The 19,526-nt window shown below is 36.0% G+C and overlaps 1 protein-coding gene across 3 annotated transcripts; it reads right to left on the bottom strand.

The window, feature by feature from the left end:
- Positions 1-589: 589 nt before the first annotated feature.
- Positions 590-18,400, bottom strand: LOC120471612 (uncharacterized). 3 transcript variants are annotated; one of them, XM_089130640.1, is made up of 15 exons: positions 18,189-18,396; positions 12,927-13,013; positions 10,707-10,877; positions 10,011-10,106; positions 7,648-7,737; positions 7,385-7,465; positions 7,202-7,300; positions 5,383-5,472; positions 4,432-4,512; positions 4,249-4,347; positions 4,024-4,116; positions 3,755-3,814; positions 1,634-1,785; positions 1,443-1,552; positions 590-1,024 (listed from the first exon to the last, which is right to left on the bottom strand). In XM_089130640.1, exons 1-15 carry the CDS (start codon positions 18,307-18,309, stop codon positions 874-876), a joined length of 1,581 nt encoding a protein of 526 aa, XP_088986766.1. In that variant the 5' UTR covers positions 18,310-18,396; the 3' UTR covers positions 590-873. The 3 variants fall into 3 exon arrangements, with proteins under 3 accessions (XP_088986766.1, XP_088986768.1, XP_088986767.1); XM_089130642.1 differs by lacking the exons at positions 7,202-7,300; positions 7,385-7,465; positions 7,648-7,737 and having other exon boundaries at positions 18,189-18,400; XM_089130641.1 differs by lacking the exons at positions 4,249-4,347; positions 4,432-4,512; positions 5,383-5,472.
- Between the last annotated feature and the right edge of the window lie 1,126 nt (positions 18,401-19,526).

Genomic DNA, 19,526 nt, shown 5'->3' with positions numbered 1-19,526 from the left:
TCTTCCAAATATCTTCCTTTGTGTTCAGCAGAACAAATAAACACAGAGGGTTGGAACAACATGAGGGAGAGTAAATACTGACCGAATTTTCATTTTTGGGTGAACTAACCCTTTAAATTAACAAAATGTCAATCTATTTTACTTGGTTCAAAAGGTTATGAATGAAAAAAAATTTGGATGCTAACAAAATATATATACAGCATTAACACAAGGATTTTTACTGTAAAAATAATGTATCTAAATGTAAAATACTTTTATTCTTGATCCTTTCTAAACTATTTCCTCAAATAGATGACATATTTGGGCCTATTAGTGAAATTCTCTGCCGCCTCATATGAGGACATGCATGAACTTCAGCTCCAGAGTCACTTAATGAGCATTTTACAGTTTCATTTGATTAAAACTACTGTAATAATAAATACAAAGTCTTCACAGCAACCTGTCCAACAGTACAATAGAATTTAGCTATGCCTCAAATGTATTAATAATACTAATAATAAATAAAAAATATATAAAAAAAAAATTAGCTACGCCTCAATGTATTAATAATACTAACAAATGTAAGGAATAATAAAATATTGTGCAGCACTTTGTTTGACAATTTTTATTTTATTTCATATGATTAAAAGATACATTGTTTTATGCCTTCAGTTGATAGAAATATTTTTAATTACTAATTTGTGTTTATGAATTTAATTAATTAGAAATGCTTTTTGATTATTTAAATGAAATCCAGAAATCTTAAAACAGAAAAAACGTATTTCACAGGGCCCTAAACATGTCAATTTTTATGTTGTTAAATGCTTTTTGGTTGACTAAAAATGAAAAGGGAACGAGCATAATGCTAAACAACCGCTCTTTTCAGATTCAGAATTACACTCTGCAAATGAATCTCATTTTGGTGGAGCAGTGGTTGTCATTTAGTTTCCCAGTATATGTAAATTGTCCACAATCCTCTCCTTCCTCTCCTTCCTCTCCCAGACTGTGTTCTTTCCAGTCATCCGGCTGCCCGGGATTCCAGCGTCTGTGAACAATGACAACCAACAAATGTCACACCATTCCATCTGCAAATACAACATTTTGGCTTCCCATCCGATCTTAAGTTGATTTTACATATGCATTTAATCACAACACCAAATATTTTTGTTGAATGCAAAATGCATTTTCTTGAAATACAATTTATTTTGAAGTAAAGCTGCTTCGTTTCCTATTCATGTTTATAATAAACAATGATTGGAAAACATATAGCGCGGCTATTTCTGACTTGAATGTGTGAGGCTGTTACCTTTACAAACACGGTCTGTATGGCTGCTTGACATTGCAAGCTGGTATTCTTTATCATATTATTTGAATTATCATAATTATTAAACACATTGGTTTCTACTTCAAATAGTTGTACCATGTACTGCACGTTTTTGTGAATAATGCATGATTCAGCTCACTCTATGTTCATAGTGTAAGGAGTGTCATCCGCCCATCTCCACTGGCCTGTGTTCTGATCCGTTAGACCGACCCAGTAGGGTAGGGGCATGGTATGCTTGTTTAGAAATGTCTAGGGGGAAGATAGGAACAGATTAAAAAAAAAAAGTAAAATCAAAATGCAATACTATGCGCATCCATGAACGTTACGCACCCACTCCTCGTCGTCCTCTTCTATTTTGAGGAGTGACGCGCCCTGTGATTTGCAGTCATCTCGTGCCCCAGTCCAGCTGAGTTCATTATTGGAGAACAAGAAACAGCTGCTTTTGTGCGATATCCAGCCAGATTTACAGGTTACAGGGACGTCTGCGTGAGAGAGAGAGAGAGAAAAGATGCAAAACAAGAGCAAATTTAAAGGGTCAGTGCCCCGAAAATGAAAGGCCGGTCATTACAACAACAACAAAAAAAATCACACTATTATTACCTTTATTTTACCAGGAAAGAAGACTCACTGAGATTAAATCTCTTTTTCGGGAGTGTCCTGGATAATCTTGATAAATCTTATCAAACAACAACACTCTTTCCAAACCCTTAAGACTTTCACTCATTTTCAGAACACAAATAAAGATGTTTTTAATGAAATCTGAGAGATTTCTTTCCCGCCCCTATTGACAGTCTGTGCAACTACAACTTTCAAGGCACAGAAAGGTAGTAAAGACATTAATTAGGGATGCACCACCTGGTTGATATACGATCATTTATATTATACCATGGTCTGGGTGAATACTCGATTCTGATTGGCTGCAGGGTGTCCGTTAAAAAGTGATAGAGGACACCTAGTAAAGTAGTTCTGGTGAAACTGCCTGTTTACCATTCGAAATTTCTAAATAAATGCGCTGCCTACAACAGCTGTGAGTAACCATAGCAACAGGCAGTCAAAGTATCCGTTAACAATTTGCTCTATCAAAACAAACATCTAACGTTAGTTGGATATTACATAGCCTACTAATACAACAATGAGCGACTTCGTTATTTCTTTTAACATTTATGGAGAATATGACAACTTTGACGACTGGGATGCTGCTGAAGAAAGAAAAAATGTAAATAAAACGGAGAAACGTCACAAAGAAAATGACACCGCTGCTGCTCTGAATGAGACCCTGCGGGAGTTTTACGCAGCAGTCCAGACAACCGGCAGGAGTTTCAAGCCTAAGAAGCCTGTTTGATTAATTGTTTTATGTGTAATAAAAAAATAACTATGCCTACCGTTGTGTTTCATGAAAAAAAAAAAGCATTTTTGAACCTGAAGGGTTCTACAAGCTGAGCGGATTATAAATATCTCCGGTTGCTAAATAAACAGAGCTATTATTTGTAAAAACTTGATTTAGCCTGATTAAAATATAAACTAGCAGCTAATGTTTTAAAAATGTTTTATTTGGCAAGTGACCATGGTATAAGCGGGTTAATGCCCTTCGAGGCGTCCATTGTCAGGTTTTAATGGACTTCGGCGGAGGCAACTGTCCTCCGCTGCGCGTCGGTCGGTTCACGCCTCGCCGTCGTCCATTAAAACCTCGTCGGGCATTAACCCTTACATGTTATTGCCATCACTAAATGTTCTTATCGGGCCGATATATTAAAGTAGCGCTACATTCTTTGTTGACCTTATGTAGCCACGCCCCTTTTCAGCGCTGCACCGCATCTGTATTTTCACTGTGTCGTGCGTATTTATGAATGAACGGCTTGTTTTGGTCTTCCCGTTCGACTGACATTTGTTAAGACATCTGCTTTAAACATTACAATCCTCATGATAACTTTCGTTAACTCTACAATAAGTAAATCCACTTCAAAAGCGAATTTCTCCTGGACAGCGATGCCATAGAAATATATAGAGCGACACTGCGATAGCAAAAACGGAAGTTCAAAGACGATATTCTCGAGACGTCCCTCGTTTCTCTGACTGGTGCATTAGGTCTATATAGGCATCTAAGGTTCTATAAAGAACCTTTAACATGCAAAAGGTTCTTTATAGTAAAATGTTCTTAAGATATTTACATTTTACAAATGGTCCACTGAGGATGTTCACTGAAAGGTTCTAAGAGGAGTAATTAATTTTTTGTTTTTGTTTTTGAGGAACTAAAAGTACTTGTTTGAGGAACTAAAAATGTTCCTTTGAGGAATTCTAATTTTTTTTTTTTTTTTTTTTGAGAATTATTATTTTTTTTTTTTTTTGAGGAAATAAAACTGTTTCTTTGAGGAACTAAAAATGTTTCTTTAAGGGAATCGCTCCGAAACCCTTTTTCTGGAAGCTTTATCTTTAAGAGTGTAGATGCAGTACCTGCTGTTTTGTTTTCCGTGTTCGATTTCAGATCCTTCAGAGCGTTCATGACTCTCTCCTCTACAAGAAAACACACTAAACCTTAGACTTTCTGCAGTTAATTTCATTTCAATCCAATTATTTCCAATGTAAAGAATAATGTCAGTATCAGCATGCAGGTCCATGAAATCAACAATAATGATTATATTTCTGAAATCATGCCTACTAAAAGAGGTCAATTTAAAAGATTCGGTTATTCATTCATAATGCAGTTCTTGTACTCGACCCACCAGAGATCTGTTGTTTAGAGGACAGAGAAGCGACAGATGAACTGAGATCTGACACTGAACTCTTCAGGACACTCAATGAGCTTGACAGAGACGCTTGAAAGACATATATCAGCAAGATTAATATGTAGTTTTACTGATGTTTTTTATTGATATTGATAAATATATTATGCAAGCCTATAACTTCATACTAATTTTTACATATTTTTTTAAATGTTTCTGACTCACCGAAGTCCCGTTGTTTGCTCTGTTGGTCAGACAGTATGGAGGACTTCAAACTGTCCAGCGATCGCTCAGTTTCAGCCTGTTTCTGGTCCTGCGTTTTAACTGGGAGAAAAAAGGTTGGAGTTAATATCTTCCTCAATAGACAGGTAATAAGAATTATACAAGATTATTTAATGATTTTAAGACCTGCGTCATTCAGTTTGGATGTCAACACTGATACTGCAGAATTGAAGCTGTCTTTCAAACTCTTCATATCCTGCTGCCGCACTGTGGAAAACAAGTAGATTTTGCATTTGGATAGTAGCATATGTGCACCTATGAACGTATTGCCGTTTACCGATAATCAATAATCATTTACATTTGAATGTCAATAACCGAAATATTGGCCGATGAATCTAAATACTTTGATAGCCTGAATAGTAAAGGCTCGTTCCAAACACTTCAACATAAATCAAACGTACCGAGTTTGAACCTGTGTAAGATTCCTGAACTTTACACTCAAATGGCCAACTTTCTTTATTAAAAAATGGTAACACTTTATACTTGTTTCATTTTGTCAGCATTAGTTAACATCATAAACCAACAATTAATGAACAATACTTCTACAGTATTTATTTATCTTAGTTAAAAAAAGACATTTTTAAGATCCAAAGTTGTATCTGTTAACATGCACTGGGAACTAACATGAACACAAATAGGCTGTTTTATGAACTAACATGAACAAAGGCTGTGCTCTGTTAGTTAATACAATAAAAAAGTGAGTAAAGTGTTACCAAAACATCTATTGCCTAACAAAAAAAATTAAATTAAATTAAAATAAAATACCTTAATAATGCAAACAAGTCATTGGATAACATTGGGCTGGATATAAAGATACAAAATGCATGTGCCATGGATAAATAAATAAAATGGAATCGCCTCCGCACGGGAAATTATTTTAATCAAAACATATTGTTGATGAAAATAATACGAGAACAAAAAAGTGCTAAATATTAATGGTTCATTCTTTATTTGGATAATTTGTTGGGAGGTGGATGCCATTTTATTTGAGCATAGTTTTCTCCTGTGTTATATAAAGATGAAGTTAGGGAAGTGTTTGTCTTTTGATTTATTTAATGTAATGTAGTGTCTACTCACGGACTGATAGTTGAGAAGAAAGCGATGCGACAGATGAAGTGAGATCTGACACTGAACTCTTCAGGACACTCATTGAGCTCGACAGAGACGCTTTAACAATGAGACAAAAGCCATAAATATGATATAATACGATTATCAGCAATGTCATTTCTACCGAGGCGTATTGCATTCACTTGAAGAAAAAAAATCTACTCTGTTTTTCTGAATTAACGAGTTAATTTTTCATGAGAAAAACTTTTTTTGCTTTGTTTTTCTGAATTAACGAGTTAATTTTTCATGAGAAAAAAAATTGCTCTGTTTTTATGAATTAATGAGTTAATTTTTCATGAGAAAAAAATTGTTGCTCTGTTTTTCTTAATTAATGAGTTAATTTTTCGTGAGAAAAAAACAAGTTTATTCAGAAAAACAGAGCAAAAAAAAAAAAACATGAAAAATTAACACGTTAATTTAGAAAAACAGAGCAAAAAAAAAATCCATGAAAAATTAACTCGTTAATTCAGAAAAACAGAGCAAAAAAAAAAAAATCCATGAAAAATTAACTCGTTAATTCAGAAAAACAGAGCAAAAAAAAATCCATGAAAAATTAACTCGTTAATTCAGAAAAACAGAGAAAAAAAAAAAATCCATGAAAAATTAACTCGTTAATTCAGAAAAACGGAGCAAAAAAAAAATCCATGAAAAATTAACTCGTTAATTCAGAAAAACAGAGCAAAAAAAAAAATCCATGAAAAATTAACTCGTTAATTCAGAAAAACAGAGCAAAAAAAAAATCCATGAAAAATTAACTCGTTAATTCAGAAAAACAGAGCAAAAAAAAAAATCCATGAAAAATTAACTCGTTAATTCAGAAAAACAGAGCAAAAAAAAAAAATCCATGAAAAATTAACTCATTAATTCAGAAAAACAGAGCAAAAAAAAAAAAATCCATGAAAAATTAACTCGTTAATTCAGAAAAACGGAGCAAAAAAAAAAATCCATGAAAAATTAACTCGTTAATTCAGAAAAACAGAGCAAAAAAAAATCCATGAAAAATTAACTCGTTAATTCAGAAAAACAGAGCAAAAAAAAAAAAAATCCATGAAAAATTAACTCGTTAATTCAGAAAAACAGAGCAAAAAAAAAAATCCATGAAAAATTAACTCGTTAATTCAGAAAAACAGAGCAAAAAAAAAAAATCCATGAAAAATTAACTCATTAATTCAGAAAAACAGAGCAAAATATTTTTTTCTCATGAAAAATGAACTCATTAATTCAGAAAAACAGAGCAAAAACTTTTTTTTCTCATGAGAAATGAACTCGTTAATTCAGAAAAACAGAGCAAATTTTTTTTTCTCAAGAAAAATTAACTCGTTAATTCAGAAAAACAGAGTAGATTTTTTTTTTCTTCAAGTGAATGCAATACGCCTCCGTACCATTTCACTGAGGGTCATATTATGCAAGCCTATAACGTCATACAAACTTTTATATATATTTTTAGTGCTGGGCAACGATTAATAGCAAAATAAAAGTTTGTGTTTACATAATATATATGTGAGCACTGCGTATAATTATTTTGTATATATAAATACACACACATGCTTGTATATATATTTAAGAAATATGTGCATGAATATATTGTATGCATATTTATATTATATATAAATATTAATATTTTATATATAAATAACACATTTTTCTTAAATATATACATGAATGTGTGTATAAATAATTACACGCAATGCTCACATATATATTATGTAAACACAAACTTTTATTTTGGATGCGATTAATCGCAATTAAACGTTGCCCAGCACTAATTTTTTAAAAGTTTCTGACTCACCGAAGTCCCGTTGTTTGCTCTGTTGGTCAGACTGTATGGAGGACTTCAAACTGTCCAGCGATCGCTCAGTTTCAGCCTGTTTCTGGTCCTGCGTTTTAACTGGGAGAAAAAAGGTTGGAGTTAATATCTTCCTCAATAGACAGGTAATAAGAAATATGCGAGATTAATAAATGATTTCAACACCTGCATCATTCAGTTTGGATGTCAACACTGATACTGCAGAATTCAAGCTGTCATTCAAACTCTTCATATCCTGCTGCCGCACTGTGGAAAACAAGTAGATGTTGCATATTGACGTTGAATATAGTAGATTTATGTAATAGTAGCATGACCTGTTGACTTACTGCTAAATACTTTTGTTTTGATGTCTTTTAACGCTCCATAACTCACGCCCTGTCTGTAGTGATGGAGTGCTGTATTGCACATGTAATGTAGTGTCTACTCACGGACTGATAGTTGAGAAGAAAGCGATGCGACAGATGAAGTGAGATCTGACACTGAACTCTTCAGGACACTCATTGAGCTCGACAGAGACTCTTAAACAATGAGACAAAATCCATAAATACAATATACTGGATCAGCAAGATCACTGCATTGCAGTAATGACTTGGTGAATGAGGAAGTATACAAAAATGCATACTGTGGAAGCTTGTTTCTGCCACAGAATAAAACATTTTAAAAGATAATTGCGATTTTATTTCTCACAATCTCTCAACTGCATGTTATAAGGTCAGAATTGTGAGATAAAAAGTCGCACTTATCTTTAAAATGTTTTATCCTGTGGAGGAAACCAGATAGCATACTGTGTGTTCACTAAACATCTGATTTGTTAACATAGCGAATGCCTGAGTAAATATATTTTTTACTTTTACAGCATTAACCTTTGTAAAAAAGGTTCAATAAGCGATTTCTGAGAAACTGTTGATATTTGAAATCAACCCAATCAAACACACACCCTTCCATTCATTGCTCCGCCCCCAAAATACACGAGCAGCACGTAATGCAAGAGTGAATGCATTGCAGATGGAGCAGAAACAACGCAGCCTCAACATTCATTTTCAGGCCTTCCTGCTCTCTAACGTCTCTAATATTAATGCAGGTCCTAAAGCTCTTGCCTGATCATTACTGATATTCCAGTTTTTCTCTATTTTAATGTCTCTCAGCCATCTCTCTTTCTACAGTCTTTCTTCAAATCCCCCTCTTGGTCTCTCTTTTTCTCCTCCCACATTATGAGTGGACACACCCCCTGCTGCTGATTGGCTCACTCCCCATTATGAGTGGACACGCCCCCTACTGCTGGTTGGCTCACTCTCTCCCCTCCCCAATTATGAGTGGACACACCCCCTACTGCTGATTGGCTCACTCTCTCCCCTCCCCATTATGAGTGGACACACCCCCTGCTGCTGATTGGCTCACTTTCTCTCCTCCCCATTATGAATGGACACGCCCCCTACTGCTGATTGGCTCACTCTCTCCACTCCCCATTATGAGTGGACACGCCCCCCACTGCTGGTTGGCTCACTCTCTCCCCTCCCCAATTATGAGTGGACACGCCCCCTACTGCTGATTGGCTCACTCTCTCCCCTCCCCAATTATGAGTGGACACGCCCGCTGATACTGTTTGGCTCACTCTCTCCCCTCCCCAATTATGAGTGGACACACCCCCTACTGCTGATTGGCTCACTCTCTCCCCTCCCCATTATGAGTGGACACACCCCCTGCTGCTGATTGGCTCACTTTCTCTCCTCCCTATTATGAATGGACACGCCCCCTACTGCTGATTGGCTCACTCTCTCCACTCCCCATTATGAGTGGACACGCCCCCCACTGCTGGTTGGCTCACTCTCTCCCCTCCCCAATTATGAGTGGACACGCCCCCTACTGCTGATTGGCTCACTCTCTCCCCTCCCCAATTATGAGTGGACACGCCCGCTGATACTGTTTGGCTCCCTCTCTCTCCTCCCCATAATGAGTGGACACGCCCCCTACTGCTGATTGGCTCACTCTCTCCCCTCCCGAATTATGAGTGGATACACCCCTACTGCTGATTGGCTCACTCTCTCTCCTCCCCAATTATGAGTGGACACGCCCCCTACTGCTGATTGGCTCACTCTCTCTCCTCCCCAATTATGAGTAGACACGCCCGCTGATACGGTTTGGCTCCCTCTCTCTCCTCCCCATTATGAGTGGACACGCCCCCTACTGCTGATTGGCTTGCTCTCTCCTACCCCATTATGAGTGGACACGCCCCCTACTGCTGATTGGCTCACTCTCTCCCCTCCCCAATTATGAGTGGACACGCCCCCTACTGCTGATTGGCTCACTCTCTCCCCTCCCCAATTATGAGTGGACACGCCCCCTACTGCTGATTGGCTTGCTCTCTCCCCTCCCCAATTATGGGTGGACACGCCCCCTACTGCTGATTGGCTCACCCTCTCTTCTCCCCAATTATGAGTGGACACGCCCCCTACTGCTGATTGGCTCACTCTCTCCCCTCCCCAATTATGAGTGGACACGCCCCCTACTGCTGATTGGCTTGCTCTCTCCTACTCCATTATGAGTGGACACGCCCCCTACAAATGTGTTGTGATCTACTTTAGCAGTGTTTCTCAGAAATCGCTTGAGTAACAGCTGATTTCAAATAGTCCAAATATTTTGTTTTAGCGTTTTATTATGTTTTTGCACCTGGTTGCCAACTGTGAAAGGAAAAAAACATATATATATGATTGATAAATGATCAAAAATATGAAAGTTTGCTCTTAAAATAATTTCTTATGGTTGTCTTCTTTAAATGATAAGATTTGCAGACCTGTGTCATTCAGTTTGGATGTCAGCTCAGATACAGCAGAATTCAAACTGTTCATCAAACTCTTCACTTCAGTGTGTGACAGATCCTGCTGGCGCTCTGTGAAAAAGTAAAACGAGTCCTGCTATTACAGTCAGAAATACACAGTTGTACCTGATAACGCAAACTTTTGAAAATGGGTTTGAAAGTGGACGTTTTTGAAAACGATCTCCGTGTAAACAACAAAAACGTTAAACTGAAAATGATGACCAACTGATGGCCTGGCAGCAGAATACAGCGTTTTTAGTCATTTTCACAGATCACTGTGAATGGGGATCGTTTCGTCAATGGTGTTGTCTCAGAAAACTCAAAGGACTTCTCTGTTTTAATTATAATTATAAAGGTCTGAAGTTTTCATATGCCTTTTTTTGCGTATTCTCAGTTCGGTGGCTCTGAATTGTCAAAACACCTCTCAAAATGCTTGCTACGGAAGCGAAAAACACAGAAAATCAAACCTGATCTGAATATTTTATGACGGACAAAAGTTTCGGACGAGTATTTCGAAATCAGTGTGCAAGCAGCTTAAGACTAAACTGAACTGAGTCACATGAAACAAACACACAGGAATGAAAGTAACACAAAACACAACATAATCCTGACATGTGTGCTGATTTCGGAGTATTTAAATGTACAATACATAATAAGAAATTGAAATCTCACCCAGCTTTTGTTGGTTTTCCGCTTGTTTGGATGTGATTGAACTCAATGAAGAGGCAAGATTGGTCATCAAGGTCTCAATATTCTTTTCTTGAGGTTTGACTGAAGTTTGATTGGAACTATGAAGATTCATCCAACTCTCCAGCACGGAGAATGTCCTTTGTTGATGAAAAACTGAGAAGAGACATGCCTTTGGTGTGAGAGACCCGGGTTCGAATCCACTGTGAGACACCAATGTGTCCCTGAGCAAAACACTTAAGCCCTAGTTGCTCCACAGGCGTGCGACCTCTCACATATATAGCAATTGTAAGTCGCTTTGGATAAAAGCATCAGCTAATTGAATAAATGTAAATGTATCAAAAAAAGTCTCAGGTTACAACTGTAACTAGTTCCCTGAGAGGGAACGATACGCTGCGTCGAGACCAAGCGTGCCGCACAAGCCCTCAAAACGTCTCGATCGCCCCCCTGTGGCCGGTCCTAGAATAGCTCATAACCCCCGCCTCCCCATGTTATTCATTGGGACGCGAGACCAACTAAACAATTAAATTACACTTCACATATCCTTTTTCCAAAGATAGTTTCTGTCATTTGCTGTAGTTTCTATCACGTTGATGTAATTTCAAGTGTTCGTTTTTAAAATAAGTTTGTTTTTACTTTTAAAACGGTGCTCTGACATCATGATTGACAGCTGTGATTGACAGGTTCTCCGAGCGAGGTAGTCACAGAAGCACCAGCGGACTTTTTTTTAATAATGTTGATTATGTGGTTAGTAGTTGTATTTACCTTATTTTAACGAGGTTCTGCAATCAGCAGAACGAAGCAGACAGAGGACACTTAATGAAAGTGCGGGGCGTGTGCTTGCGTTTGATTCAGGGCGCGACCTTGATTTCGCGGCTCACGAGTGCGCATGACTGGTCCCGAAACACGCAAGTGCGCAGACTCAGGTCCCAAGATGTCAGCGTCATATCGAGACACTGGCGGCTTCAGTTCTCTCTGATGGAAAAGAGCGAAGGGGCGTCGTCCATCTTTTTTTACAGTCTATGGTCTAAACGCTGTGGGAACGCCCCTGCGTCGTGAAGCAAGTGTATAATCATCCAATGGAGAGATGAGACGTCATAGCCATATGCGGGTGACGTCATCAACCAGGAAACTATAAACTATATTATAAATTTAATTTTAATTTATGCTAAATTCCATATACATAAATGTAAGTACAATAAAACCAAACCTTTGTTTTTGGTTCTTGAAAAAGAAATGCAATTATATATCAAAAATATCTTTCATTCCCACAATAAGAAAGCAATTAAAACTATTTCGATTTGTGAATCCTTTGATATTTTTATTTAATGTTTAGCCTCCCCCGGCTGTCTGATTTTTGTTTTGTTTGTTTGTTTTTATTTTTTGCTTGTTTTTGTTTTCTCCATTTTGTATATATTGCAATTCTGACTGTATATTGACTTTGTTGGTTAGAATAAAAAAATAAAAATAAAAAATAAATAAAAATGTACAAAAAAACAAACAAAAAAACCGAAGCAAATCGATCACAGGCATGCAGGGCGTATCTCCATGCTCATGTCTAATATGGACAAACAACAATAAATAGACAGAGACAGATTCACAGTGCTTGCTGCCGCGGTCTGTTTTCAGCATATACAGTAAAAGAAATGGACTCCGCGACCCCATAGACTTCAACTGAAAAAAGTGAAGCCAATAGAGCTTGGGTGCCACATTGCATTCTGGGACGTGGTGGCCATGTTGAGCATCTCGACGCAGCTCAAAAAACAAACTTTTTTGTAATCAGCATAATTTGAAGGCTGTAAACATGCTATTATTCAGCCCATTCTCACCCCCAAGGCGTCACTTAACTGACGCCTTGGGAAGCATTTGGACATGCTTCAATATCTGACGCTTTAGGCGCCCTTTAGCGTCAGTTAGATGACGCCCTAGGATCGCGTGTACCCTACCCCCACCCCACACCTAAACCTAACCGCGTCCTCTAACTGACGCTTTCCTTTAGCGTCAGTTAGATGACGCAGTGGGATCGCGTCATGTAAGTGACGCTAAAGGGTGCCTAAAACGTCAAATATTGAAGCATGGTCAAAGGTGACGCCTTGGGGTGAGAATGCGTTGTATTATTATGTATATTTTCTTTGCATTACTCACTTTTTAAAATGCAAATATTTTACAACGCAACACTTTCAAAGTATGACGTGAACCACTCACAGATGACAGAAGTCATGATGAGGAAAATAATCATGCAGACTGTTCCTAGAAGCACAAAGATGGCAGTTTTTCTGCTACAAGAACGACCTGCAGAAAACACAACAACACACCATGAGAAATAATATCCTTTCTTTTATTCTTTAAACCAATACAGCCTTCTTGTTCACTTCATGGCACTAGCAACTCCAAGGTCATGGGTTAAATTCCCAGAGAACGCAAGAACTGATAAAAATGTCTATCTCGAATGCAATGAGGTCGTGGATAAGGGAATCTGTTAAATACATAAATGTGAATGTGATGTGCAATATGATCAGGAAAGATTTTACAAAACACTTCACGCCTGCATCCATTCAATTGTTGTAGGATGAACTCCAGAGCTTAAAATTAAATTAGTAGTTTTACAACGGAAAGGTTCTTCGGGGGAACGTGGCAATATTTTTTCCCTCCCATCTCATATTTTTTTCAATCACCATGTTCCCTCAGGGGCTGTGGAAGCTTGTTTCCACCACTGAATAAAAAGTAAAACGAATAAATAGCGATAAATAGCGACTTTTTATCTGACTTTATATCTCGCAATTCTGACTTTATATCTCGTAATTTTGACTTTATATCTCGCAATTCTGACTTTATATCTCGCAATTCTGACTTTATATCTCGCAATTCTGACTTTATATCTCGCAATTCTGACTTTATATCTCGCAATTCTGACTTTATATCTCGCAATTCTGACTTTATATCTCGCAATTCTGACTTTATATCTCGCAATTCTGACTTTATATCTCGCAATTCTGACTTTATATCTCGCAATTCTGACTTTATATCTCGCAATTCTGACTTTATATCTCGCAATTCTGACTTTATATCACACAATTCTGACTTTATATCACGCAATTCTGACTTTATATCTCGCAATTCTGACTTTATATCTCGCAATTCTGACTATATCTCGCAATTCTGACTTTATATCTCGCAATTTTGACTTTATATCTCGCAATTCTGACTTTATATCTCGCAATTTTGACTTTATATCTCGCAATTTTGACTTTATATCTCGCAATTCTGACTTTATATCTCGCAATTCTGACTTTATATCTCGCAATTCTGACTTTATATCTCGCAATTCTGACTTTATATCACGCAATTTTGACTTTATATCTCGCAATTCTGACTTTATATCTCGCAATTCTGACTTTATATCTCGCAATTCTGACTTTATATCTCGCAATTCTGACTTTATATCTCGCAATTCTGACTTTATATCTCGCAATTCTGACTTTATATCTCGCAATTCTGACTTTATATCTCGCAATTCTGACTTTATATCTCACAATTCTGACTTTATATCTCGCAATTCTGACTTTATATCTCGCAATTCTGACTTTATATCTCGCAATTCTGACTTTATATCTCGCAATTCTGACTTTATATCTCACAATTCTGACTTTATATCTCGCAATTCTGACTTTATATCTCGCAATTGTGACTTTATATCTCGCAATTGTGACTTTATATCTCGCAATTCTGACTTTATATCTCGCAATTCTGACTTTATATCACTCAATTCTGACTTTATATCTCGCAATTCTGACTTTATATCTCGCAATTCTGACTTTATATCTCGCAATTCTGACTTTATATCTCGCAATTGTGACTTTATATCTCACAATTGTGACTTTATATCTCGCAATTCTGACTTTATATCTCGCAATTCTGACTTTATATCTCGCAATTCTGACTTTATATCTCGCAATTCTGACTATATCTCGCAATTCTGACTTTATATCTCGCAATTTTGACTTTATATCTCGCAATTCTGACTTTATATCTCGCAATTTTGACTTTATATCTCGCAATTTTGACTTTATATCTCGCAATTCTGACTTTATATCTCGCAATTCTGACTTTATATCTCGCAATTCTGACTTTATATCTCGCAATTTTGACTTTATATCTCGCAATTTTGACTTTATATCTCGCAATTCTGACTTTATATCTCGCAATTCTGACTTTATATCTCGCAATTCTGACTTTATATCACGCAATTTTGACTTTATATCTCGCAATTCTGACTTTATATCTCGCAATTCTGACTTTATATCTCGCAATTCTGACTTTATATCTCGCAATTCTGACTTTATATCTCGCAATTCTGACTTTATATCTCGCAATTCTGACTTTATATCTCGCAATTCTGACTTTATATCTCGCAATTCTGACTTTATATCTCACAATTGTGACTTTATATCTCGCAATTCTGACTTTATATCTCGCAATTGTGACTTTATATCTCACAATTCTGACTTTATATCTCGCAATTCTGACTTTATATCTCGCAATTGTGACTTTATATCTCGCAATTCTGACTTTATATCTCGCAATTGTGACTTTATATCTCGCAATTCTGACTTTATATCTCGCAATTCTGACTTTATATCACTCAATTCTGACTTTATATCTCGCAATTCTGACTTTATATCTCGCAATTCTGACTTTATATCTCGCAATTCTGACTTTATATCTCGCAATTCTGACTTTATATCTCACAATTGTGACTTTATATCTCACAATTCTGACTTTATATCTCGCAATTGTGACTTTATATCTCACAATTCTGACTTTATAACTCGCAACTCTGACTTTATATCTCGCAATTCTGACTTTATATCTCACAATTGGGACTTTATATCTCGCAATTCTGACTTTATATCTCGCAATTCTGACTTTATATCTCACAATTGGGACTTTATATCTCGCAATTTTGACTTTATATCTCGCAATTCTGACTTTATATCTCGCAATTGTGACTTTATATCTCGCAATTCTGACTTTATATCTCGCAATTCTGACTTTATATCACTCAATTCTGACTTTATATCTCGCAATTCTGACTTTATATCTCGCAATTCTGACTTTATATCTCGCAATTCTGACTTTATATCTCGCAATTCTGACTTTATATCTCACAATTGTGACTTTATATCTCACAATTCTGACTTTATATCTCGCAATTGTGACTTTATATCTCACAATTCTGACTTTATAACTCGCAACTCTGACTTTATATCTCGCAATTCTGACTTTATATCTCACAATTGGGACTTTATATCTCACAATTCTGACTTTATATCTCGCAATTGTGACTTTATATCTCACAATTCTGACTTTATATCTCACAATTGTGACTTTATATCTCACAATTCTGACTTTATATCTCACAATTGTGACTTTATATCTCACAATTCTGACTTTATATCTCGCAATTCTGACTTTATATCTCACAATTGTGACTTTATATCTCACAATTCTGACTTTATATCTCGCAATTGTGACTTTATATCTCACAATTCTGACTTTATATCTCACAATTGTGACTTTATATCTCACAATTCTGACTTTATATCTCACAATTCTGACTTTATATCTCGCAATTCTGACTTTATATCTCACAATTCTGACTTTATATCACTCAATTCTGACTTTATATCTCGCAATTCTGACTTTATATCTCGCAATTCTGACTTTATATCTCGCAATTCTGACTTTATATCTCGCAATTCTGACTTTATATCTCACAATTGTGACTTTATATCTCACAATTCTGACTTTATATCTCGCAATTGTGACTTTATATCTCGCAATTCTGACTTTATAACTCGCAACTCTGACTTTATATCTCGCAATTCTGACTTTATATCTCACAATTGTGACTTTATATCTCACAATTCTGACTTTATATCTCGCAATTGTGACTTTATATCTCACAATTCTGACTTTATATCTCACAATTGTGACTTTATATCTCACAATTCTGACTTTATATCTCACAATTGTGACTTTATATCTCGCAATTCTGACTTTATATCTCGCAATTCTGACTTTATATCTCACAATTGTGACTTTATATCTCACAATTCTGACTTTATATCTCGCAATTGTGACTTTATATCTCACAATTCTGACTTTATATCTCACAATTGTGACTTTATATCTCACAATTCTGACTTTATATCTCGCAATTCTGACTTTATATCTCGCAATTCTGACTTTATATCTCGCAATTCTGACTTTATATCACGCAATTCTGACTTTATATCACGCAATTCTGACTTTATATCTCGCAATTCTGACTTTATATCTCGCAATTCTGACTATATCTCGCAATTCTGACTTTATATCTCGCAATTTTGACTTTATATCTCGCAATTCTGACTTTATATCTCGCAATTTTGACTTTATATCTCGCAATTTTGACTTTATATCTCGCAATTCTGACTTTATATCTCGCAATTCTGACTTTATATCTCGCAATTCTGACTTTATATCACGCAATTTTGACTTTATATCTCGCAATTCTGACTTTATATCTCGCAATTCTGACTTTATATCTCGCAATTCTGACTTTATATCTCGCAATTCTGACTTTATATCTCGCAATTCTGACTTTATATCTCGCAATTCTGACTTTATATCTCACAATTGTGACTTTATATCTCGCAATTCTGACTTTATATCTCGCAATTGTGACTTTATATCTCGCAATTGTGACTTTATATCTCGCAATTCTGACTTTATATCTCGCAATTCTGACTTTATATCACTCAATTCTGACTTTATATCTCGCAATTCTGACTTTATATCTCGCAATTCTGACTTTATATCTCGCAATTCTGACTTTATATCTCGCAATTCTGACTTTATATCTCACAATTCTGACTTTATATCTCGCAATTCTGACTTTATATCTCGCAATTCTGACTTTATATCTCACAATTGTGACTATATCTCGCAATTTTGACTTTATAAAACGCAATTGCGACTTTATAACACGCAATTGTGAGATAAAAAGTCACAATTTCGTTTTTTATTTTTCATTCTGTGGCGGAAACAAGCTTCCATAAGGGGCTCCGTATCTTTGTTCAAACAGTTCGTATTCATTAACAAACATTAGCCTCAATTTTTAGATGAATAGTTAATGTGCATTCAAATAATGAATCAAATGCTATAATAATTCTGTTTTGAATAGAATTTGAAGGTTCATTTTTTTAAGCATCATAATGTACGCCATGCCTATATAGCGACACCCTTCAGCCGTGACTTATTCGCAATGCAGCACAGCCTCTCGTACCTTATTGCTTACTTAAAGTGATTATAAAGTGTTTTATAATCAGGCATAAGGTAGTTGTACAACTAACAAAAACACTTTCTCATATACAACACAAACACATCTTTCTGTATCAAATCAAATTGAGTATCATAGCAAACCTTTGCTAAATGTCTTCCGTTCATTTTCCAAGTCCATTTTCATGATTTCTTCAGAACTATTAGTTTTCTGATAGACCATCATAACTGCAGCTACTTGCTTCCTAGAGAATCCAAAATGCATTAAAAACAGCTCCCTTATTAATATTCCTTCAATGACAGTCAAAAGGGCATTAGTGTATAATAACACAGCACTTTCCGTTCCTCTTTCCAAAGAATATTGACCTGTAACAAGTTATTCTGCAGAAACAAATCAGCTGAATGACTAATTAAAACTGCTTGCTCAGTGTTTTTCAGCATCATCTGTTTTCACTCAGGTTCACTTTGGGTTCTCTACCTCTTGTTTGAGCCTTCACCAGTTACACAGAATTAACAAAATGAACATTTTGGCACAGAATGACCTCTTGCTTTGATTAAAACATAACCACATAATTGTACTAGAAGTGGGAAATTAATGTGGGCACCTGGGCCTGATAATATACAGGGTCGTTTACTCAAGAAATATGCTGAGCAGATATGGGACCAATATTTTATATGATGACTTTAGACTGTGGGGCTCACATCCTTAGTAATGACAGGTTTTGATCAATTAGTTAAGAGAGAAATTATTCAAAGGACTCAGAGATCTCTAGATCCTCTTCAGTTTGCGTATAGGCTAAACGAGGTGCAGTGGCAACTCATTCAGATAAGCCGAAACATTTGTTAAATAACTTTTTATTGATTTTCCATCTGCTTTCAACACCATTCAGCCACATCTTTTAGTTGAGAAACTCATTAAAGAACTTGGGTTAGATTTTAATCTTGATGGATTTGAAAAACTTCATCACCACTTTGGTCTTCGTCCTGTACTCATTTGATCATCACACACACTGAAAAAAAAAAGTCTGTTGGATTTACATGATTTGATAGTGTACATCGGTCCCACATGAACCAATTAAGTTACACAAACATAATTTATTCATGTATCTTCAATTTCATGGAATTAAGTCATTTTAAGTTATCCAATTGAGTAGTCTCAAAGTGATTTTAAAAGGCTCCCTGATTGGCTGTTTCAGGTATTCAAATTCATATATTCATTTATCCAATTAAGATTGAATGTATTTGTCACACATCCAAAGAACGTATATTGACAAGAAGTGAAAGCCGAACGTTCCATTGCAACACCAGCACCCAGCAGCAGCCCTACGCTTCTGCCATTTCGGGGTGAAAGCGACTCGGCAGTCATATAATATATATTTAGTCCAGTGCAGAGATCATTTTTAGGTTGAAATAATTAGGCTAGGTGATTATTTAACTCCCATAGCAGTAAAAAAAAGAAGTTGCTACTTAACCGGGCTTTTA

The sequence above is a fragment of the Pimephales promelas genome, chromosome 4, assembly GCF_988280905.1.
Source record: "Pimephales promelas chromosome 4, fPimPro1.hap1.1, whole genome shotgun sequence".
In the NCBI taxonomy this organism is placed as follows: domain Eukaryota; kingdom Metazoa; phylum Chordata; class Actinopteri; order Cypriniformes; family Leuciscidae; genus Pimephales; species Pimephales promelas.
This window is presented reverse-complemented; position numbering and strand designations above follow the sequence as displayed.

What these genes read in the sequence shown, in the direction of transcription:
- LOC120471612 (XM_089130640.1), bottom strand. Translation starts at nt 18,309, where the DNA reads ATGCATTTTGGATTCTCTAGGAAGCAAGTAGCTGCAGTTATGATGGTC. An exon ending in GGAAAACCAACAAAAGCTGG is followed by an intron (nt 10,107 to 10,706) that starts GTGAGATTTCAA and finishes ACTTTTTCACAG; the next exon opens with AGCGCCAGCAGGATCTGTCA. An exon ending in CTCTAAACAACAGATCTCTG is followed by an intron (nt 3,815 to 4,023) that starts GTGGGTCGAGTA and finishes GTTTTCTTGTAG; the next exon opens with AGGAGAGAGTCATGAACGCT.